The 24,602-nt window shown below is 45.4% G+C and overlaps 1 protein-coding gene across 1 annotated transcript; it reads left to right on the forward strand.

Moving 5' to 3' along the window:
- Window positions 1–1,538: 1,538 nt before the first annotated feature.
- On the forward strand, window positions 1,539–23,779 carry LOC114785440 (uncharacterized). Its single transcript, XM_028971718.1, has 10 exons — window positions 1,539–2,147; window positions 2,253–2,427; window positions 13,909–13,997; window positions 16,766–16,966; window positions 17,220–17,366; window positions 21,325–21,627; window positions 21,700–21,834; window positions 21,930–21,977; window positions 22,346–22,540; window positions 23,207–23,779. Exons 1-10 carry the CDS (start codon window positions 1,539–1,541, stop codon window positions 23,777–23,779), a joined length of 2,475 nt encoding a protein of 824 aa, XP_028827551.1.
- The last annotated feature ends 823 nt before the right edge of the window (window positions 23,780–24,602 follow it).

Genomic DNA, 24,602 nt, shown 5'->3' on the forward strand with positions numbered 1-24,602 from the left:
CTGCCATATGTGTAGAGATCTCAATATAGAATTGAAGACCATCCTCCCCAGTACATTGGAGTAGACCTTTCCAGGGAGGATGAGGAGAGTGATTTTCCTATAGTTAGAACACACTCTTCGTCCCTCTTCTTAAAAACGTGGACAACCACTCCATTCTGCCACTCCACCGGAACTGCCCCTGATGACCACATAATGTTGCAGAGATGTGTCAACCATGACAGCCCTTCAACATCCATAGCCATGAGATACCAGGACGAATCAGTCTAGGACTGTTCAATCTCAGGGGCAGAAGATGCTGAAGTAATCAAACAGTACACAGCAGTGGAGCCCCGGTGGTGGATGAGATCCATACCCAGGCACCACTACTCAAAGTATTCCTTCCATTTCGCGCCTGGCTCCAGGTTGGGACCCCGGTAACAATCCATGACGGGTAAACTGGCTCTTTGTTGTTTTTTCCATGAAAAGTCTTCTTTGTACAATTTTGGTGCCTTCATTGCGATACTGAGGATGAAATGAATAACTGTGGGCCCTGTACGCTGGCCCAACACAGACTGGAACCAGAAAAGATGGCGATTGTTAATGAAGTAGGGAACTTTTAATGTAACATTTACATGAACATGTTAGAGAAGCAAAACGGTTTGAGTAAATGGAAATGATGTTTCTCCCCAGTCAGTGACGGTGTCTCTGAGCTCATATTCTTTAGTATTAGTATTAGTTAGTGTTAGTTTTTAGTTTTCTTTGGTATTCGTCAATGCAAATGAACAGTGACATTGTCTATATATAAACTATATAAGTTAAAATAATTAATTTCAGATTTAGTAGAAATAAAAATGAAATACTGGAAACAGTTTGTTCGAAAGATTAAGGGTAAATAAGCCAAGGATGAAGTTCCTTCTGAGCGCAATGCAACCAACAAGATATCGGTTCAGATTGATGAAAAAAAGAGGATCAATAAAGACACCAACAACTTCAAGCGGGTGTTGAAGAAATTCCTGAGGAAGAATCACAGACGTAAAGCAGAAGTGGAAGAGATACAAAAGACCTCTAATAATCATGGTAAGACGGCTACTCATGACCCACATAAGGAGAGTCTGGCTTTAAATGTAGACCTAATGCAAGAGAAAGATACCCAGTCTTCCTTGTAGGTTATTCAGATAGAAAAGAGATTAAGTTTGGATATAGAAAATGATCTTAAACACGTGCAATTCGAGCAGCTTGAAACACAGCTGGTCATAGAAAAACAGGAAACATCTTGCAAGCAGATTGAGATAGAAACAAACCTCCATACGCAGCTGCAGAGCCAGCAGGCTCTTTACGAAGAGACAGTGATGAAGGCGCAGGAGAAGCTGAAACATGAAGTGATTCATGAGCAGAGAATGAGAAAGTAACTCGAAAACGAGCTTGACGCAGAAAGAAAAAGCAAATAACAATTAAAGAGGCTTCTCCGGGACAAGGAGACAGAGGTCCGTGATCAGATAAACAGAAAAGAAAATTTCAACAATCAAACGCTCCAGCAAATAAAAGAAGAACTTGAAATAATGAAAGCCGAAAGAGACCATGAGAGCACAAGACGAGAAGAACTTGAAAAAGCGCTACTCAATGAAACGGCTAAAAAGGACAAACTGGAAAAACGTTTCCAGCACGTCCATACGAAGCAGGTTCTTTACAAAGAGACAATGGAGAATGAGAAGAAAATGCTGAAAAGTAAATCGGAAGAAGTCGAAAAAGAGCTCGAAGCAGAAAGAAAAATCAGGAAAGAAGCAGAGAGGCTTCTCCTGGAGACAGAGACAAAGTTCCTTGATCAGATGGACAGCAAAGAACGTCTCAACAGAGAAACTCTCCAGCAAATAAAAGAAGAACTTGAAATAATGAAAACCGAAAGAGAGCATGAGAACACAAGACGAGAAGAACTTGAAAAAGCGCTACTCAAAGAAACGGTTAAGAAGGATGAACTGGAAAAACGTTTCCAGCACGTCCATACAAAGCACACTCTTTACAAAGAGACAATGGAGAATGAGAAGGAAATGCTGAGAAGAAAATTAGAAAAAGTCAAATTAGAGCTGGAAGCAGAAAGAAAAATCAGCAAAGCGGCAGAGACAAAGTACAATATTCAGCTGGAGAGCAAAGAAATGCTCCAGCAATTTAAAGTGAAAGTTGACTAAATTTACCATGAGTGCACAAGACGAGAAAAACTTGGAAAAGCCCTCCTCAAAGAAACGGCTAAGATGAATAAATTGGTAAAACGTTCCCAGCACGTCCATGCGAAGCAGGTTCTTTATAAAGAGACGATGGAGAATGAGAAGAAAATGCTGAGAAGAAAATTGGAAGAAGTCGACAAAAAGCTTGAAGCAGAAAGAAAAATCAGGAAAGAGAGAGAAAGCCTTCTCCGGGAGACAAAGTTCCGTCATCAGATGAAGAGCAAAGAAAGTCTCAACAGAGAAACGCTCCAGAAAATAAAAGAGGGAGTTGAAATGATAAGAGATCACGGGGGCAGAAAAATAAATAAGCTTCTAAAACATATTAAACAAACGGTAACCAGGAATGAACTAGAACAACACTTGCAGCAGATCCACACGCAGCTACAGAGCCATGTGGGTTTTTACAAAAAGACACTGAAGAAAGAGCAGGACATGGTGAGAAGCGACTTGGCAGATGAGCAGGGGAGCAGAGAGAACGTCGAGAAAGAGCTTGAAGCAGAAAAAGAAAGTAGGGAAGAGACAGAGAGGCTTCTCCTGGAGACACAGACAAAGCTCCATGATCAGCTGGAGAACAAGCAGGCTCTTTACGAAGAGATGACTAAAGAGGAATTGCTGAAACTAGAGAAAATACTGTGCTGGGCTAATTCAGGAGACAGATGAAATAAGAAAAGAACTAGAGAGTGTTCCAGCAGCTCTCCAGACCATCACAAGGCTTTCTTCCATTGATGGTCACTATTTGGAAACATGGCCTATTCCTTAGTTTACTCCCCTTATGATTATATTAGTGCTTTAGTACACATATTGCGTTTGCCTCACTTAACCCTGAGTGTCCCCAGGGGACTGTCCCTGTAAGTATACTGATAGTAATTGGTTCAGGGTGACGGCGTCTGGTGAATGTAAATCCACAATGCGGGAAGGAGAAATTCAGCTGAAGATCAAGTTTAGTTTTATTGTCCGTACAGCTACATACAGGTTAGACAGTACATAGTGAAACGAAACAAAAGCTGCTACTGTTGTAATATATGAGAACCTTTGTAGTATATTTTTGATCCATATTATGAAGCCTGTCTTTTCACACAGTTAACTTCAAATGAACACACACGCAAAAAGAGACATGCATGGATAATTCAGGGATAATTCTGTAGAGTTAACGGTCAGTCATACCACTCAGCGCTGTCATGGCTGCCTCACGTCCACCTTGCCAGCAGACAGCCTGAAGCAGGTGTGGACTAGCAGTTAAGGAAGCGGCCCTGTAGGTTGGCTGTTCAAATCACAATACACTAAGGTGCCAGAGTGTCCTGGGTCAACCCGGGGGCCTCCTGCTGGCAGGACATGTCCAGGAGGCGTCCTGACCAGATGCTTAAACCACTTCAACTGGCACCTTTCGATGTTGAGGAGCAGCAGTTCTAATCCCGAATGTACAATGTACTGAACCTATCTCAAAGGCTGCACCCGTCCACACTCGGCTGCAGACCTACCCAGCAAGAGCTGAAGGTCAGAGCCTGATGAAGCTAGGAGGACCACTTCATCTGCAAAAAGCAGAGAAGAGCAGTCCTGCGGAGTCCAACCCTCACCAGGAACAGGTCCAACTTACTGCCGGCATTGCGGATTTTGCATCGGCGAATGCCACTGCTGCACAATGCTTGGCCATTCGGTACATGTCTGCTGCTTCTGGAGAACCACAGGCCATTCATGCCCTGTAGGCCTCCTTCTTCAGCCTGACGGCTCCCATAACCTCTGTTGTCCACTAGTGGGTACGGTGTTTACCGTCACAACTGGCACAGGCCACCTTGCAACCACAGCTAGCAACAACAATCGCAGAGCAGAACAAGGTCCATTCAGACTCAATGTCCCCCACTGCTCTCGCAACGTGGTAAAAGGAGGTGGGAATTGAAGACCATCTTGATATACGTTCCCAGCAGATCCTCACTATATGTATGGGTCTGCCAGGTCTAAGTGGCAGCTCCGCTCCTAAACATATGGCCGCCGGTCAGATGATACGACTATAAAGTCAATCACTGACCTGCGACCTAGGCTGCCCTGGTACTAAGTGTACCAATGGGCATCCTTATGTTCGCACATGCTGTTCTCTATAGCCAAACTGCAGCTTGCATAGAAGTCCCATCAAACGTATCAAACTTCACAAGAGACGTGTTTAAAGCTGTACATGAACAACTCAAAGCCACCTCACTTATGGCCTTCCAGGGCCGCATCACTGTTGATATGTTATTGCCAGAGAAAAGTGGAATTTGATTTTGGCGACTAATGCTGCTCCTTTATCCCCAACAACACGGCTCCCCTGAGGAAGCTGACTCGTGCGGTAGATAACCTCAGAACCCTCAGTGCTAAATTGAAAGAACACTAAAATATGTTTGGGAAAATTAAAAATCTAGCTGTCTCCATTTGCATGGCCTTTGCCCTTTGTTTTAATTTCTGTGTGGATGCTGTTGTGGATGCTCTTAGATCATTGGTAGTCAGAATTATTGATACCGCCATAGGTCAAAAAGTCCCTCACCTTCTCTATTCCCAACAGAACCCCAACAGACCCCAGACCCTGATGACACTGATGTCTTAGTGATCAATCATGCTTTGAATCTGACTCCTCCTCGGATGAGAACGATGCAGACATGTAATCCAAAACATTGATTGCTTTGTTTTTAATTGTTTTCAGTTTTCATTTATAACACAACTGTTACCTTATACCCTTGCTCGAATGGTACACTTTGATGTTTGTTTGTATGTCATGTTTCTTCATTATTTTGCATTATTTTACTACTTTCCTTACGTTTAGGTCATATACATTTTTGTGCCTATAGTGGTGATCATTAAAATGTGTAAGGGGAAGAATGTGTAGGCCTGGTCACTCCACGTGTTTCACCATTGGTCATGGAACAGTCAGAAAACAACTCTATCTCACTTTAAACCTTGGTGATGTACAAGGCTAAGATATTTTCCAAACAAGTGTGTTATGCTGGACACAAGACAGATTCTGGTATCATTGTCCAGGCGCCTATGATGAAGCTGGCGTGATTTTGCTTTCCTACCCTTCGTTACCCACATATGCTTGTTAACTTACTAACGGTGGGAGTTCTTCTTGTGAGTCCCCCCCATGCGCATGGGGAAGTAACTTGGAAAATCAACTCAGTTGATTGTTCATTTGCAGCTCCCCAGACAGGAAAATTCCCACCACACCATGTCCCAATAGCCAGTTTCCTTGTACGGGGATCGAACTGCCAAAGCTACCACAACAGTCTGCCACCCGATCCACATTAAATGTTCTTCCTTCGGGTGTTGGGTCCACAGTTGCATAAGCCCATATATCCGGCCACCAGGCGCTCGCTCATGGGCCCCAACACCAGGACTGGCTCCAGGGTGGGACTCTGGTAACCCTCTGGGACGGGTATTCATACTCTTTATTTTTCCTTCCATGAAAGATCTTCTGAACTGTTCTTTGTCTCATCCTTTACCTGAGACCAATTTGTCATGGGAGACCCTACCAGGGGCACTGTCATGCCGGAGACTTCCTGGGAAGGATGATGGACGGCAAGGTGTCAGAGAAAACAGTTTATTTGCAAGGGAACAAAAAGCCAGGGAAAATGTCCAAAAACCAATAAACTAAGCCACCATGGCGTGCGCTGAACAGAGGGAAGGGGCGGAGTCCCACTAGACCCTCGGGCTGGTGCGGTGCTCAGCTGGGGAGTCCTCCCTCACAATTGCTCCTGCATGAGATGCCATGCAGGGTCGTGAGACTCCACAGGGGTCTTAGACACACAAACAAACCTCACTCCACAGACACAAAGGGGATAAGACTCCGGAAGTCGCGTTGGAGAATCGCTCTGTAGACTCTGGATCACGCGGGTCTTTTATGACGAGGCGGATTAGACCTGATGCTCGTTATCCCGTGAGGATGACTATTCGCGCCAAAGGAGCCTGGGGAGGGAATGTGTTGAGGAACCCACGACCCAGGACTGTAATAACAGACACGCCCAGTGCACACTAGGGAATTGGGACTTACCGGAGCACCCGCAGCTATACGACATGACACACAGACACGGACACACAGTCTAATACTCTGGGGAAGGTGAGTGTGTTGGGGGGGCGGAGCCGGGATGGACGTGACCATAAGAGAGAAACATGGAGCAATTTGAATTAAACAAGCGGTCGAATAAAACAGAAAACATTTCAGGCAACATAGTAAAATAGTTAAGAAAGGACTGCCTAAGAAACCACATAAAACACTGCACAAGAACATCGTACAAGAACTACCTCACACTGGGTTAAAGGCCAGGGTGTAAAAGTGAGTTTTTAAATGAGATGTAAACGCAGTGATTGACGGCGCCTGTCTGACACTAATTGCTAGGTCATTCCATAGACGTGGGGCAGCCACTTTAAATGCCCTGTGACCGCTGAACTTATTTAAAAACTAATTTTTAGAATTTTAAAATGGACTCTAAAACAGACAGGGAGCCAGTGTAGTGAGGTTAAGATTGGGGTTATGTGAGCTCACCTTTTTGTACTAGTGAGAAAACGTGCAGCAATGAACACCAGACGTAAAGGCATAATGTAATGAAAGCGTGAATCACTGTTTCCAGATTTCGTGTAGAAAGGACTGGCTTGAGTTTGGTTAGGCGCCTCAGCTGAAGAAAGCATGATTTTACAATATTGTTAACTCAATATTGTTAACCATTTTCAGAGTTAAATCCATTTTAACGCCTAGGTTTTAATCAACGATTTTACAACAGGGGCTAGGGAAGCAAGGTCAATATGGGGGTCACAACTACCAAAAAGCATACATTCTCTCTTTCTCTCATTTAGTTCCAGGAAATTTAAGGCCATCCACCTCTTGACATCAGTCAGACAGTCAAGGAGAGGTTGGATTAGAGCTTCCCTTGTTACACTTAAGGAGAAAGTAGACTTGACAGTCATCTGCATAGAACTGAAAAGAAACATTGGGTTTTCAAAAATGGCTCCAAGGAGGAGTAAGTACAATGAGAAAAAAAAACCCAGAAGGTAGCCCTGAGGTACCCCCCACGGAAGTACAGTTATAGATGAGAAAGAGTCCTTAATAGAGACACAGTGGCTTCTATCACACAGATATGATTTTAATCATTTAAGGGCTGGACCCCTAATACCCACCCAAGGATCCAGACTTTAACAAAGAATAACATGATCAATTGTGTCAAAAACTGCTGTTAAATCGAGAAGTCCCCAGAATCATTTGCTAAGACATTGTCATTAAAAACTCTTAACAGAGCCAAATGTATACCGTGATGTGATTTAAACCTAAACAGAAAATCTTCCAGGATTGCATATCTGCTGAAAAAGGGCTGTAGCTGGACCTTTAAATAAAGTTTTTAAATAAAATGTAACTTTGAAATCGGCCTAAAGCTTGATAATGCATTAGTGTCGAGACCTGTTTTTTTTTTATTACTATATTTATTGAGGTCATTTTTTAGTTTACAGACATACAAAAATAAAAAAAATCACAAAACAAAACACATCTCCTTCAGATAGATTCAATACAGCAGTCAACCACATCACTGTGCATAGGCAAAAAAACTTAGAATAAAATTGTAACATTGTGAATAACAATGACAATAGAAATACAAATAGGAATATATAGTCACCAAGGTACTTATAGCAAGAGTGATAGGGGGAGTGAAAAAAATATAATTTTACATAATTACATAATTTGCTCAAGCTTGAAACTAGTCAAGTCAAGTCAGCTTTATTGTCAATTCTGCCACATGTACAGGACATGCAGAGAATTGAAATTACGTTACTCTCTGACCCATACAAGTAACATTAAATACAAAAACAGTAACAGTAACATTGAATACAAAGGTATAAATACAATTTTAAAAAAAAACACAATATACAATTTTAAAAACACCATATACAAATAAGGGCACATGGTGGAGAGTGCAAAACCAGGAGAGTGCAAAACCAATAGTGCAACAGAGGTAAGTTTAAAGTGACGAAGTGACAAGTGAGGTAGTTGGCAGACCAGAGCTGCACAGAGTGACTGGTGCATGGTCAGTTTGTGTGTGTTAGAGTTCAGAAAGTTTGTGGAGCTGAAGAGGGGAGTGAGGGGAGTGGGGGCAGAGCCGGGAGGGAGTTGAGTTTCCTGACCGCCTGATGGGTGAAGCTGTCCTTCAGTCTGCTGGTCCTGGCCTGGAGACTCCGCAGTCTCCTCCCTGATGGCAGCAGGCTGAAGAAGGTTTGCATTGGGTGGGTGGGATCAGCTGCTATGCCGAGGGCTTTCTTGGTGAGGCGTGTGCTGTAGATGTCTTGGAGGGAGGGGAGAGGGACACCGATGATTCTCTCAGCTGCTCTGACTATGCGTTGGAGAGTTTTTTGGCAGGACGCATTGCAGGCTCCAAACTACACAGTGATGCAGCTAGAGAGGATGCTCTCGATGGTTCCTCGGTAGAATGTGTACATGATGGGGGCTGGTGCTCTTGCTCTTCTAAGTTTGCGGAGGAAGTAGAGACGCTGCTGTGCTTTCTTGGCCAATGCAGTGGTGTTTTTTGTCCAGGAGAGATCCTCAGTAATGTGCACACCCAGGAACTTGGTGCTGCTCACTCTCTCCACAGATGCACCGTTGATGGTCAGAGGAGCATGCTGAGTGTTTCCTCTCCTGAAGTCAACAACAATCTCTTTCGTCTTCTCCACATTCAGGGAGAGATTGTTGTCTCCGCACCACGTGGCCAGGCGGCTCACCTCGCTTCTGTAGTTAGACTCATCCCTGTTATTAATGAGTCCCACCACAGTCGTGTCATCCGCAAACTTGATGAAGAGGTTGGAGCAGTGTGACGGAGTGCAGTCGTGGGTCAGCAGAGTGAAGAGAAGGGGGCTCAGCACACATCCCTGAGGAGCCCCCGTGTTAAGGACGATGGTGCTGGATGTGCTACTGCCAACCCGTACTGCTTGTGGTCTTCCTGTGAGGAAGTCCAACAGCCAGTTACACAGTGAGGTGTTGAGCCCCAGCTGGATCAGCTTTTGTGTGAGCTGTTGTGGGATTATAGTGTTAAATGCTGAACTGAAGTCTATGAACAGCATTCGAACATATGAGTCTTTTTTGTCCAGATGTGTGAGTGCTGAGTGGAGTGCAGTGGAGATGGCATCATCGGTTGAGCGGTTGGGCCGATATGCAAACTGGAAGGGGTCCAGTGAGGGGGGAAGAAGATATGGAGATAGATATCAAATAGGTTTGCAAATGTCAGCACTATTGGTAACTTTAATAAGAGATTTAGAGAGAAAACAAACAGAAGAGAAAATAAATGATGAAATAAAATAAAAAATGTGTATTAACACCTACATTACAACTACAGAGTTTCAAGTAGCGTTGCAATTATCAGAAATCGTTAACAGGTGATTGAAAAGAGGCCTCCAAGAAGCTTCCAATAGATCTATATTTCCAGACATACTATATCTAAGCCTTTTTACATGAAGGGTGGAGGAAAGCTCAGACAATCAGATCTTGAATAGAGGCTTTGACATGTTCTTCCACATGCAAAGAATAGATTTTTTTGCATTTATCATACTGTACTGTATAGGCACTCTGAAAGCCTTATTAAGACACTACAGCCAAGAATAGCAGTTGCAGGATTTAAGGGAAGCTCACAAGCATAAACTTCTGAAAGAAATTGAAAAACCTCTGACCAGAATTCACTGATTTTAGGGCATGCCCAAAAAAGATGACCAAGCGAACTAACTTTGGGTTATTGGGAACGCAAGTAAGAAATTTGTGTAATTCATTATGAGTTGGCAGAATATCGAAGTCTGGCATAGTGGATAAACTTAATTTCTAATTTCTAGGTATCTAAAGAAGTGTGAGGCAGGAAGGTTGAATATATCTTTTAGTTGAGAAAAAGTGGCAAAATTATTGTCTATATATATAAGTCTCTCAAGGTGAGTATTCCTTTTCTTGCCAAATCTATGAACATCGGGTCTAATAGTGAGCGTTTAAGGGCAAGGTTACGAAAGACAGGAGCAAAGGTGGAAGTATTTGGCAGTTTAAATGTCTTACTAATCTGACGCCATATCCTGAGAGAGTTATTAATGGTGAAGTGGGATCTAACGAGGAAGAGGGAGGCGGGACCAGGAGGAGAGAGGCGGGACGAGGAGATGAGAGGCGGGTCGAGGAGGAGAGAGGCAGGACCAGGAGGAGAGAGGCGGGACTAGGAGGAGAGAGGCGCAACGAGGAGGAGAGAGGCGGGACGAGGAGGTGAGAGGCGGGACGAGGAGGTGACAGGCGGGACGAGGAGGTGAGAGGCGGGACCAGGAAAAGAGAGGTGAGACCAGGAGAGAGGCGGGACGAGGAGGAGAGGCGAGACCAGGAGGAGAGAGGCGGGGCGGGGATGTGAGAGGTGGGATGAGGAGGAGAGAGGCGGGACCAGTAGGAGAGAGGCGGGATGAGGAGGTGAGAGGTGGGACAAGGAGGAGAGAGCCAGGACCAGAAAGAGAGAGGTGAGACCAGGAGGAGAGAGGCTGGACGAGGAGATGAGAGGCGGGTCGAGGAGGAGAGAGGCGCAATGAGGAAGAGAGAGGTGGGACGAGGATGAGAGAGGCAAGACCAGGAGGAGAGAGGCTGGACGAGGAGGAGAGAGGCGCGATGAGTAATAGACAGGCTGGACCAGAAGGAGAGAGGCGGGGCGAGGAGATGAGAGGCGGGACAAGGAGGAGTGCGGCCTATAGAAGTGCGCAGGCATTCACAGAAATGACTGTCTCAAACAGGAACTTGTGTCAGCGCTATATTCCAGTATCAGTACTAAGGATGTCCAGCTACGTCAGTTGGAAATAGCTAAAGATAATTTTATAGAGTTGCTTGAACTGGCTAAAACAATGTCGGATAGAGTAATCTGTTGTTGTTTTGTTGTTTTTCCACAAATGACATTTTCTATGGGACTGAGGTAACACCGTTTTCCAGTAAGACAGCGGAGCAACAGTAATTCGCTTTTTTCTACTCTTCTGTTTTTCAGCGCACTGGAAAAGACGCGTGGATATCAGGGAAACCGATGTCCATGTCTACAATTGGAAAAAAAATCGTCATACAGGATTACTTACCGAAAACAACTGGCCGCTCTCGGACTGCCCCGGTGTCACCTGATGCGCACCTGAAGTGGGGCACGGGAAAAGTGGAAGCACAAGAAACTGGAATCACGGAAAACGGGCGGGGCTCCGTGTCAAGTTAAACTTGTGTCAGGGCTTTATAAGGATTTTATTAGGAATTAATTTTGAGAAAAAAGTGTAATGAAAAAATACATGACTCCATGGCGCTGTGCCACAAAAGATTAAAAAAATTATAATACACGATAATTGTTACCTGAATTCTAATCATGAACAAGAACCAGGGACAAGAGGTCACATTTTTTGACAGGCGCTCCAGGAACAGCTGAAGTGGCAGTTGAGGTAGGAACAAGTGACGATGCATGGATGCACCTCAAGATAGATATATAGACACACACACACACGTACATATGTGTATTTTGGACTTACCACTTCAATTTCTGTAACTTTTCCTCCTGTTTCAGGAGCACACAGAGTGAATGTAGTGACACAAATACGTCACTTGACGTCCATGCGGTCATCTTAGATTAGATTAGATTAGATTCAACTTTATTGTCATTACACATGTACAAGTACAGGGCAACGAAATGTAGTTTAGGTCTAACCAGAAGTGCAATAAGCAGCAAGTGCAGGATACAGTTCAAATAAGTTATATATATACATAAAGTGATATGTGCAGGACAAAGTGATATGTGCAGGAGTAGTACAGTGCAGTGATTATCAGGAGTGTATGGGGGGGGGGCAGAGGAGTTCAGCAAGGAAACAGCTCTGGGAAAAAAGCTGTTCCTAAGTCTGCTGGTTCTTGTCCGTGGTAGCCTGAAGCGTCTGCCCGAAGGCAGGAGAGAGAACAGTTCGTGGGCCGGGTGGGAGGAGTCCTTAAGAATACTGCGAGCGCGACGCAGGCAGTGCTTCCTCTGGATGTCCTCGATGGATGGAAGTGGAGTCCCTGTGATGCGCTGGCCAGTTTTCACCACCCGCTGCATCGCCTTACGCTCAGCAACAGTGCAGCTTCCATACAACACTGTGAGACAGCTGGTAAGGATGCTCTCTATTGTAGAGCGGTAAAAGTTCAACAGGATGGTAGTGGGTAGCTGGTTCTTTTTTAATGTTCTCAAGAAGAAGAGGCGCTGGTGAGCCTTCTTGACCAGACTGGAGGTGTTAATGCTCCAGGACAGGTCCTCTGAGATGTGGGTCCCCAGCAACTTGAAGGATGTGACAGGCTCCACAGTCATCCCATTGATGTGGATGGGATCATGCGAGCCTCTTCTCTCCCTCCTGAAGTCCACAATGAGCTCCTTGGTCTTGGTGGTGTTTAGGAGAAGGTTATTTTCTGTGCACCAAGTGGCCAGATGCTGGACCTCCTCCCTGTAGGCAGTCTCATCGTTGTTGTCGATGAGACCTATCACCGTGGTGTCATCTGCAAACTTAATAACGGAGTTTGATCCATGCATAGGTCGGCAGTCATGGGTGAAGAGGGAGTAGAGGAAGGGGCTCAGCACACAGCCCTGTGGTACACCAGTGTTGAGCGTGACAGTAGTGGAGCGGATGTGGCCTGACCTTACATGCTGTGGTCTGCTGGTCAAAAAGTCCATAATCCAGTTGCAAAGTGAGGTGTTGATGTCCCGGGCTCTAAGTTTAGAGATTAATTTAGAGGGGATGACAGTGTTAAATGCTGAGCTGAAATCAACAAACAGCATCCGTGCATATGTGTTTTGCTTGTCCAGGTGAGTGAGTACAGATCGCAGAGCTATGGAGACTGCATCCTTTGTGCTCCTATTGCTACGGTACGCAAACTGGTGTGGGTCCGGAGTTGGTGGGAGAACCAACTCTGCCACAGGATCAGGAGATGTTCCACCACGAAGAGGTGGAACATCACCAAACGGATGCGCAGTTGAAGCGAACCGTGAAGGAGGAAAAAATGGAAGATGATGCCTACCTTGGTAGGTCATGTCCTGTTGAAATGAAAGAATTAGTGGTTATTACCCTCATGTTTGGGGCAGTGGTGGCCTGGCGGTTAAGGCAGCGGCCCCGTAATCAGAAGGTTGCCAGTTCGAGTCTGAGGTGCCACTGAGGGCGCCTGTCATGGCTGCCCATCGCTTACCAAGGGTGATGGGTTAAAAGCAGAGGACATATTTTGTTGTGTCACCGTGTGCTGTGCTGCAGTGTTTCACAATGACCATCACTTCACTTTCATAGTTATATATTTAATAAATCTCTGTTTACTCTCGATACAACACATCCATTTTCGACATTTATGCAGCCCGTTATGTACCGTTTTTTTTTTTTTTTAGTCGTGAGCAAAATCTGGTCTCACTTAACCATTCCTGGTTTAAGTGCCATACCTGCGGTGCTTTTGTTTAAGGGTCATGAAGAACTAAGCTGGTAGTACTTGCAATAGTTACTGGTTCGCATGGTTTTTAACTTTTATGTGCATTACCATATTTTTACATTGTACCGTAGCATTTAATTTTTTTTACGGTGTTACTACTGTATAAATCAAGCCATCGTAAATGATACAAGTGTCAGGGTAAAATGTGGTTTGGATCGTGTGTGTAGAACGCCCCTATGAATTGCTTTTAATCAAGGAGGTCAGACATTTTACCAATCCCGGTGGAATCACTGGTGTCTTGAACTGCAGATGGAGCTGCGATCATACACCCCACTCTGCTGCGTGTTCAGAGGTCGGCCAGCCAGGACAGTCCTAACACCAGCGGTCAGCTGTATATGGTAAGTAGGGCTCTTGTTAGTCTCTCCTAACCAGTTAGCTTTTACTCCATTTTGTAGCTCCTTAGGGGTTTACCCTTTAGCGTTCTGGTCAACCAATTGGTCGAGTACATTTTGAGGCCCTATATGTAACTGAGGCTTTCACTGAAATCGCCCTACCTCATTGAGTCTTTTCTACCAATGGGTTTACATCTGTAATTCCAAAGAAATTGTGACTTAATAGGATAGACCTGTTTAAGACAGGGGTTCACAGGATGTTAGCAAAGAGTTGAGCTTGCTATATGAAGAGAGCTCTTTTTGACAAAATAATCAGAGGTAGGCATACTTTTTCAACATTGTACAATGTCAAAAGGTTTACTAAATATAATAATATTATGAAGGAAAGATAATGTTATGAGGTTTAAATAATTTTTTTTAAAACACATGTTACCAAACGGTTGATTTGTCCATTTATAATAATGGCACTGATACAAAACTAATATTGTTGAAAATTTTCTTTTTACTGTAAATTCTAATGATTTAATATAAAAACATTCCATATTGACCTATTACCATGTCCCCATTTTCCTTAATTTTGATCAACGTATGCTAGATGGACACATGGTTTATGGTTCAAGGACACACACTTCTCAGGCTCTGATACCAGAACAGCCACAAGATTCTGATGCTGATCTGAGCGATGATAATAATGACAAAACAGAAGATCCTGACTATCATCCCACACAAGAGGAAGATGAAGTTTCTTTTGAGTCCATGAGTGAGGAGGAGATTCAAACCACGAGCACATCGTCTCTACCACCACCCCAAAAGAAAAGACGTAACGGAAAAAAAATTTCAGTAACTAAACCAGTTGAAACTCTTGAGCAAAGCTCATCTCCAGACCCAAGGAAAGCTCCTCGCAGAATCTGGAAACATGAAGACATCAATGAATTCAATGTTCCTGATTCTGTATTTGAAGCTCCTGATGCTGTGAAGACACCTTTGCAGTATTTCAAGACACTTTTCACAGATGAGATGATTCAACATATTTCTAACCACACAAACCTTTACTCTGCCCAAGAATTGGGGGATCCAATCAACTGTAGCCCTGAGTTGACTCTTCATGGGGGTTTTCAGCTTCCCAGCCATGGAAGATTACTGGCACCATGATTCCCGGTACAACATGATAGCTGATATCATTCCAAGGAAAAGATTCAAGCTCCTATGCAGGAGCCCAGACGCTTTTACAAAATCCGCCCCCTTTTTGAGATGCTTCGCAAGCAATGCCTTCAGATTCCATCTACTCACAAGCATAGTGAGGATGAAGTTATGGTGGCTTATAAAGGCACTAGAGCTGGCACACTCCGCCAATACATAGCCAACAAACCAGACAAGTGGGGCTTTAAACTGTTCTGCCGTGCAAGTTCCTCTGGCATCATTCATGACCTATTGCTCTACCAAGGTGCATCCACATTCTTCAATGTCCCTCTTACTGAGGAGGAACAAATGCTACCTCTTGGAGCCAAAGTCGTGACAACATTATCAAAAACCATCACAGAGCCACAGCTCTCAGTTGTCTTTTGTGACGACTACTTCACAAGTTTTGATCTGATACAAAACCTCCATACAAATCTGGGGGTCAAATGCATTGACACTGTCAGACCCAATCGAATGGGTGGAGCTACACTCATCACAGACAAAGAACTGGTCAAAAAAGGTTGTGGAGCCTTTAATTTCAGGTCTGCTGAAGGGGTTCTTGCTGTCAAATGGTTTGACAATAAATGTGTCAACCTTCTAAGCAACGCACGTGGGATCATGTCCACAAAAAATGTGTCAAACGATGGAGTAAAGAGGCCTGCACAAAGATCGATGTCCCATGCCCATCACTGATTCAATCACCATATGGGAGGCACTGATCTATCAGACATGCTGGTCCACATGTACAAGACTCCAGCAAAATCAAGGAGATGGTATTTTCCGCTGTTTGGCTACATCCTCGACCTGTGCATCGCAAATGCCTGGCTTGTGCACAAGAGGGACTGTGCTCTACTGAATGAGAAACCACTCTCTCTCAAAAGGTTTTGTCTCGCAGTTGCACACAGTTTGATGCAGGTGAACAAGCTTGTATCAAAGGTTGGTCGACCGTCCTCTTCTTCTCCACCTCAAGTGTTGCCTCAGCAGAAACGCTACACCCCAAGACCTTCACATCCACAACGAGATGTGCGTTATGACAACTTGGGACACCTGCCACTTCACTCTGACAACCGGGGCCGATGTAGCCTCTGTCCGAAGGGAGTGTCAAGGTGGAAATGTCAGAAGTGCAAAGTGTTTCTGTGTCTGAATGCCCACCAGCAGTGCTTTGTTGCATATCACCAGAAATAAAGAGATTGCAGATGTAGTTGGTTCTGTAGCACCACAACTCTCTCGTACCTGTTCAGTCTATTCTGCTGCTAAGTTACAGAAGTTTATACCTGTTTTATTAAGCTTTTAAAAATATTTTACTTCGAATGGAAATCTCAACCGTTTGGTAGAGGCTTGTGTTTAAAAAAAACTATGGAGTTTTTTTTAAATAAATAAATCTGAACTTTGTTATTGTTCTAAAGGAATAAAAAATGCAAAGAGAACATTTTTTGATTGCAGTTTTCTTGGTGGTGAATTTTACAAGGTAGTATTTAAATGATGAAATACTTTTAGAATACTTCGGCTCTAGTATAAAAAAAAAAAAACATGTTTTTTTGTTTGTTGTGTTTTGTCTTTTTTTGCGGGCACTGCTGGTACACTGCCCCCCCTAGTGGTACGGTGGAAGTAGATCAGCACACGCAACCATGACTGAGTATGGTGCTTTTGCGTCGTGGAAATATAAGCATCATTTTTCCAACTTTCGGCCAAAAAGTGGGAAATCGTTTACCGTTGAATGCCTGTTGTGCCTGCCGTTAACAAAGACATTGTCAGCGTCAAAGGACACAACTTCTAATTTAAAGAAACATCTTGAGGTAAGCAGCCTTTTCAAGTAATATATATATATATATCAAACTAGAGTTGACCAGCTAGCTTTTTAACTCTTGTTGGTAGACGCTGATGACCAGCATATTAAACACAACTTTGTGCAAGTGGAATTAACATTTTCTAGTGTTTTATTTGATGGTGAAAGCTCAAAGTACTGGTTCGTTTGGTAGGTGAATATGTTTAGAATTTCACAAAGAAGAAAATAGGTTTAACTCCTCTTTATTTTTGCCGTTCCACCAGAGAAAACATGCTGCCGTGTATAAAACAAGCCAACCGAAAAGAATTCTCTTGGACGATCCAAGTACAAGCAGCTCGGAAGTTCAAGAAGAAAGGCCACTGAAGCAGCAAAAAATGGACACTGCGCCACACCCCTGCTCCCAGAACAAGGTGAACGGTCTGATTTTGCGTTTTGTCGTCGAGGACGTGCAGTCCTTTTCTGTTGTGGAGCTGCCTGCTTTTCAGGACCTGGTTGAAGGAATAAGTGGCGGGAGGAAGGTCATGTGCCGTAAAGGCTTGGCGGCTAGGGTTGAAAAGGCTTTCCAGAAAATGAAAGAGGTCTTGAAAGAAAAGCTTAGCGAGGTAAAGTACGTCTGCACGACCGCGGACGTCTGGACGGCCCGCGGCCGCAGCTTTTTTGCCGTCACCTGCCACTGGATCGAAGAAGAGGACCTAGTTAGAAGGTCCGCAGCCCTCGCCTGTGCCAGAATAAAGGGGCCCCTGACGTACGCCGTCGTTGCGGCTAAACTGCAGGAGATCCACGCGGAGTACAGCATCGGCGGGAAAGTGCAGTGTACCTTCACCGACAACGGGAGCGCCTTTGTCAAGGCGTTCGGGGAGTTTTCTCGTGACGAGGAGGACGGCAATGAGGAAGGTTCGCTCTCGTTTGAGGATCTGGGTGTGGCGCTTGATAACGGCGGCGACGAGCGCCCGGAGCCGCGGTTCTTCCTGCCGCCGCACATGCGCTGTGCCTCGCAGACGCTGAGTCTGATTGCCTCCGAGGACTTGAAGAGGGCGATGTCGCAGGAAGCCACGCGAAAGCTCTACCTGGGCTCCATGGCCAAGTGCTCCGCGGTGTGGACCCGGGCTCGCGCGTCTGGCCAGATCTGGGAAGGGATTGGGAATACGAAGCCCTTCGTCCCCGCCGCGGCGCGCTGGAGCTCCGAATTCGCCGCCGTGCACAGGATCGCGTCCCTCGCCGAGACGCGGCTGAAGGAGGTGTGCGAAGGTCTCGGCCTTCCAACATTCCAGCCTCACGAAATGTCGTTCCTCAGGGAACATGTCGACGTCCTGAGGCCGCTAGCTGTCGCCCTGGAGCTCCTTCAGGATGAGCAGAAGTGCTTCCTGGGCCTGGTCCTGCCCACGCTCCTTACGTTGAAGAGAAAGCTTTCCGAAAAGCAGCCCCACGTCCGCTTTCACGCTAACGTTATCCGCGCTATTACCGATGCCATCGACTCTCGGTTCAAAGACCTGTTCTCCAGCCACGACCACCATGTGTGGCTGTCCGGAGAAGATGAGAAAAATGTCCGTAAAGCCCTGTTGAGCGAAGCCTCTCACATGGCACCCAGGACTCACGACTCCGCTGCTCCGGCGTGCTCGGAGAGTCCGGAAGAGGACTTCTTCTCTTTCGGCCCTGGCTCCAAGAGTGGCCCGCAAAGAAACGCGCAGGACGAACTTGCGAGGTACCTGGAGAGCTGCAACAAAAACCTGGATTCGTTGACCAACTTTCCCACCGTGAAAGAGATATTCCTCAAGTACAACATGGCGCTGCCGTCGGGCGCCACCGTCGAGCGCCTCTGCGTCCGCGGCGGAGACCCCTTCACGCCGAATCGCTGCCGACTGAGCGATGTGCACTTTGAGCAGGTCCTTTTGCTGCGATACAACGGTCCCATATCCTCCCTTTTGCTAGAAGAATGACAACCAAAAAGCATTGAATTAGCAAAAGTATTTGCGGGGCTTTTCCACTTTGTCCGTGTCCCTGAGAACACCATTTTTACGTATATGTGAACGTATATTACGTATAGTAAAAAACGTAACAAATTAAAACCATAGTTTGGTCATCATGATCGGTACCTATTCACGGCTTGTCTTTCGTACAGTGTCATTGTTAATGATTGCATAGTTCGTCATGCAGGGTTTTGTTTTAGAAGATTTGGAGGTCCCTTTTTATTTGGGGTGATTTTAAGAACGATTAAATGTATGTAAATTTTGTTTTCATCAGCTTGAGGTCATAAAGTAAAAAGTGCAGGTTTTGCTGCTGCTAGCTGTGAATCTACAACAGCAAACATGGACATTAAAGAAAAACCCCGATCCATGAAATGCCTGAAAAGGCAGCGGAATGATGGAAGCTGTCCCCCCCCTTAGACGCACCCTGCACTGACCAAGGCCGAGCAGGGAGGGTTGAATCCTTAGAACAGTAACGTTTCATACGCCCACAAATATACGAAGGTTTCTATGGAGTTCATCACTCGTTCGTCTTCTCACCAGAACGAGAGATTTTCAGGTCACCAACTCATCTGGTGCGGGACAAAGGGGAGTATGGGGAGAAATATGATCGGCACACTGTCGGGTAAACAGTGGATGCTATTGCCCTAAATATTGAAGGTTTTATGAGAAATTGTTGTAACACATTCATAAGGAGGAACAAATTCACTTATGAACTTATTTAACTAGTCAAACAATCTTTTATTTAGAAAAGCGCTTTTTTTACTAAGAACATTGGCACAAAGCACCTTTCATTGCAAGATTACTAGATTTAGTAATTTGGTAACTTCCATATTCTGTACTTGTTTATCGTGTCATGAAACAATGAAAGGGGGGGCAGTACAATTCTGCTCAACACAGTGAATCTTACTGTAAAATTTTCCCAATCACTTTTTTGCAACTTGCACATTGTCTTCTGATGCATGTATATGTAGCACTTTTACATTTCCTTCTTTACTTTACTCCTACTTGATGCGAATAATTACAGATTGTTGATCACTATAGTATTGATCGAGTTTGTAACGTTGGGGTGATTTTTATATTGACTGGCCATAAGATGTTCAGATGTGATTACATTTTTCATGTAGCTATTTGTACGGAAGACTGTATGGAATACAGTATACTGTTCATGTAGAAGGTGTGGATCCCCACCGCTTCTGTTAGAACGATTGATGGACACTAGCTAATATATGTGCTTTTTTAGTGCTGTTGTAATTGTTTGCATTTAACGGTGTTTTTTTTATTTAATTTTTTTTATTCCTAATGTCCTGTATTCGATGTGTTTGTCTTGATATCCAATGTTATTTTTTTATTATTCTCTGTTCAGTTAATAAAAGTCAATAAAATATCAAATAAATGAACACTGGAGAACTCTGGTCTTTCATGTGTTGTCCATTCATATCGGTTTTCACCACCCAGAAATATTTCAAAAGAAAAGAAGGATACAGTGTTTTTATTGTATTCTGAATACATATAATTTCTATAAACATCAATGGAATACACAATTGAATACTTCACATTCAGTCTTCTACTCCGTCTTCTAAGGCAGTGAAGTGTCACTACATTTGATAAACTCTGCAAGTCCATGTCATTCAAAATCAGCAATATGGCACTGGTCAAGATGCATCCATGTAGGGATAACCCAGGAACCTACTGGTTATTAATGTTTTGTAATCATGCCTACATGGCATAAGCACTTAGCTGTAGAGTAGCTGGGAGAACCACAGACCAGCCCCCAAAAGACAATCCATATATCACTTCACACCATACAGATCCTGTAAAGCCAAACAGAAGCGAAGAACGGAGGGTTTGAAGGAGCACAAGTGCTTGAGCGAGGCGTGGGACCAGCTCTTTGGGTTAATCACCTGAGAGGTTAGAATAAAAATAAATCTTGAGGAACTTGCACATCATTTGCGGTGATAATATGTTTTTCTCTTGGAAACGCCCTGGGTTACAACTATGATGATCTGGGTTCAAGACCTGGTCCAAATCTCTGGTCCCGGCTCACAAGTGTCAGTTGTCCAAATGTGGCGATGGGATTAAGAAGCACATCAGATCCGGTCCTCTTTCTAGTGTTCTGGGTGGGCCAAGTCTCAAAACAGGGAACCTCAACTCATCCAAGCTCAAGTTCTCCAAAAAGGACGAGAACCCTCCTGACGTACCAGCGATAGGGCCAGACATCCACATTCTTTGTAGATTCAGAGGATACAACTTGAGTTTCCTCTCTAGTAACTTTTATTGACCCCCCGTTTGCAGTAGATATTCTTGCTTCCTGTTGTAAATTAATATTTTTTTTCAATGATTTTGATCAAATCCCTTGGAGTCTTTCAAATATCATTTACCACAAAACCATGTTTTCCCACAGAGATTCCCCACTTCTTCCTCAGCCTTCATTGGTCAAAGACCTTCTTTCCTGGGCCGGCGGTGCCGGATGAAGGAGCGTATCGTTACGAAGGACGTGATTTGTCTCCCGAACAACACCCCTTCCCATAAAGGAAAGTGGAAGGTGCCGAGAGGCCGGGAGCGGGAGAATTTTGCCGCGCGGGGGCTGATCGGTAAACTGCACATACGCTCCGGGTGGTCCGCAGACTGTGTGCGATCGGAGATCAGCGCCCTCTTCCAAGATGCGTTTGGCCTGCGAGACGAAATGCAGTTCACGTTCCTCCAGGTAAGTTCAGCCGCTCTCGCCTTGTCTGCTGGTTCGTGTCCCCGACCGCGCCTTTTGTGCATTTGTGTGTAGTGTTTGCCTGGGTCCCGCTTCCTCACGACGCCACTGACGTCCCACGACGTGCCGTGGAACGGGTCCGAGGTCCTCCGGCTCTGCGGGCAGGGCGCGCTGTACGTCCTGTCGGAGTTCATCCTTCCGTTCGACGAGGTAGCGACACCAAGCATGTCACTGGCTGCACGGTCCTCTGACCTGCTTCACGTCCACTCACTTGAGGGCTGTTTCTTCTTCTTCTTCTTCTTCAGGTGGTTACGTCAGATAGCGGTGCTGAGCATTCCTCACCAGTGGAAGAGGTGAGTGCTCCTACTTCCTTCAGGGCTAGGCTTAGTTGTCACCTTTACATCACGTGACAAGTGGGAAGAGTCTCACAGGCCAAACGTAAGCCACAGAGAACAGACCTCTAGATGAGTAAAAGATCCCGGACGCGGAAATTTACTGCCGAATATCTCCGTCGTGCTGGTCATGTGACAATGACCATAACAAAATATGTCACGTACACTAAAATGTCTCTTTGTTTCTGTTGACAAAAACGAGCCGAGATGTTAGTTCCCTTCGTTTAATCGTGTCTATTTTTATTATGCAGTATTTCTGTTTCCTGTGTCTCCCATCTGGTCGCGCAGATCACGCCACCTCCTCAATACATATTCGCGGAATGTTTTAGATTTCAGTGGTGGGTAAGCAGATGGTTGGGAGAAAACGAAGACGCGACCTCTGGAAACATTTTCTGTACAGACAAGTGGAACGGAAAACCGAGTGCGTGGTCAGAACCAATGGGGAGAAATGCGGCTACAAAATATCTGGGAAAAACACCACAAACCTCAAAAGACATCTCAAGGCATTCCACCATGACATTGAGGTAAGTAAAGACATTACCGTAACGTTACTTTCTATTTTAGAAAACTGTGGTTAACATGTCATTATCAGCAATAGATGTCAGCCTGCTGTCTTTAGACGTTTTGGAGAAAATGATATTCCATAAGCATGGACACCAACATCCTTTATGAGAAGAGGTCTTATAAGATATATGTGGGTAAAGGGAAGACTATGAGGGCATTTTAGCAAGCTAAAGCTAGGTGAACGTGAAGTGATTGTCATTGTGAAACACTGCAGCACAGCACACGGTGACACAACGGAATGTGTCCTCTGCTTTTAACCCATCACCCTTGGTGAGCAGTGGGCAGCCATGACAGGCGCCCGGGGAGTAGCGTGTGGGGACGGTGCTTTGAACCGGCCACCTTCTGATTACGGGGCCGCCACGGCTAGGCCACCACTGTAAATTGACAATGACAAGTCACTCCAGAGTTGTCTTGAATCCTTGCCAGGCTAGTTCCAATCCACGTTGTGAAATAATGTTCTTGTGGATGTTATTATATTATTATTATTTTTTTTTTTTTTAAGAATTGTAGCTGAAATGAAAAAGCTAAATTACAACCAATAGGCCTAATAGCAGGACTTTATGCTGCTTAATATCTACAACAGTTGGATTGTAGCTGTCCTGACATGGTATCTACTCCTGTGCTAGATTCCAGAAACAGCAGTCCCATGCAAGAAGACGGACAAGCCGACCACTGCTCAGGATCTCTTTGCCACGAGGAGATACAGCGACAGTTCTTCAGAGCAACATGCCAAAGAGAAGGGGATCGCGCAGTGGGTAGGCCGCACAGGACTCCCAGCACGCATGGTCGAAGATGAGGAGTTCATCACGATGATGGCAATGATGGACAAAAAGTTTAAAGTGCCAACAAAGCTTGAAATTTTAAACTTGATTGAAAAAATGTACAATGAAGAGAAAGAAAAGGTCAAACAAAACCTGGCCAAAGCACGCAGAATAACTACAGGGCTGGATATTTGGACTACAAAGGGGCACGCCGCATCCTTCCTTGCAGTCAGTGCCTGTTACTTCAACCCCGAGGAAAGCAAGGCTGAACACAAACTCCTGAATTTGAAGGAGATGGTCCACCCTCACGCCGCAGAGTCGATTAGTGCGCTTGTGGAGGAGTCAATGCAAGAATGGGGGATCCCTAGAGGGAAGGTCCTTACGACCATTACTGGCAATGGCAGCAATGCGGTGGCTTCGTTCCGAACTGTCACATGATCCCATCATGTGACCGGGAGTAACACGGAAACGAGGTAACGTGACTCCTATATATTAGGCTGGAGAGCAGCTGCCAATTGCTCAGTCATTGAATGACGCACGCCATTCGACTCGGCTCCGAAAACCCGCTCCCAGTAAGACCGTACCTGTCCTCTATGTTCTCCTGATTCCTGAACTCCTTCCTGTCACCCTGTCCTGCCCTGTCTTGTGTCTTAATACGCGAACGACAGCATCAGTGTGGTGTTGCGGCTCGCGCCGTCCACGTTCGCAGATTAACGTGGAGGAACTTACCTGCCTCCCTGCGTCCCACCGCACTGAGGTCTCTCGTTTCCTCCTACACGTCTCTCTCGTTCTGGTCCCGGTTCGCGTGTCAGAATGACTGAGCCCGAATTACGCGCTTCACAACTCGCTGCTTTGTGCGATCGGATAGCGCGGCAGGAGAGTCTTTTTGGAAGTCTGTCGCAGGAGGTTCGCTTACTGCGGCAGCGCGTTCAGGAAGTGACCGCCGCGCACCGAGACCATGAAGCGGCGAGCGTGGCGCAGAGCCCTCGCCCCCCCGCGGTTCCCGAACCCAGTTTGCCGCTCCCGGAGCGCTGGAACGGGACCGAGGGGAGCGGCGAGGTGCTCCTCACCGCTCTCTCGTTGATTTTCGAGCTACAGCCTAGCCGCTACCCCAGTGCCCGGTCCCGAATCGCCTTACTCCTAACCCGGCTCGGTGGTTCCGCCGCAGAGTGGGCGGCTGCGCGAATTAATTCCCCAAGTTCTGCGTCCCTCTCGTATGCCGAATTCGTGGAGGAATTAAAAATCACCTTCTGTCATCCGG

The sequence above is a fragment of the Denticeps clupeoides genome, chromosome 3, assembly GCF_900700375.1.
Source record: "Denticeps clupeoides chromosome 3, fDenClu1.1, whole genome shotgun sequence".
Lineage (NCBI taxonomy): Eukaryota > Metazoa > Chordata > Actinopteri > Clupeiformes > Denticipitidae > Denticeps > Denticeps clupeoides.

Coding starts and splice junctions, on each gene's coding strand:
- LOC114785440 (XM_028971718.1), top strand. CDS start 1,539: ATGAAAGCCGAAAGAGACCATGAGAGCACAAGACGAGAAGAACTTGAA. Junction 2,428..13,908: donor TCAGATGAAGAGCAAAGAAA/GTCTCAACAGAG, acceptor CTTGAACTGCAG/ATGGAGCTGCGATCATACAC. Junction 16,967..17,219: donor ATTTAAAGAAACATCTTGAG/GTAAGCAGCCTT, acceptor CCGTTCCACCAG/AGAAAACATGCTGCCGTGTA.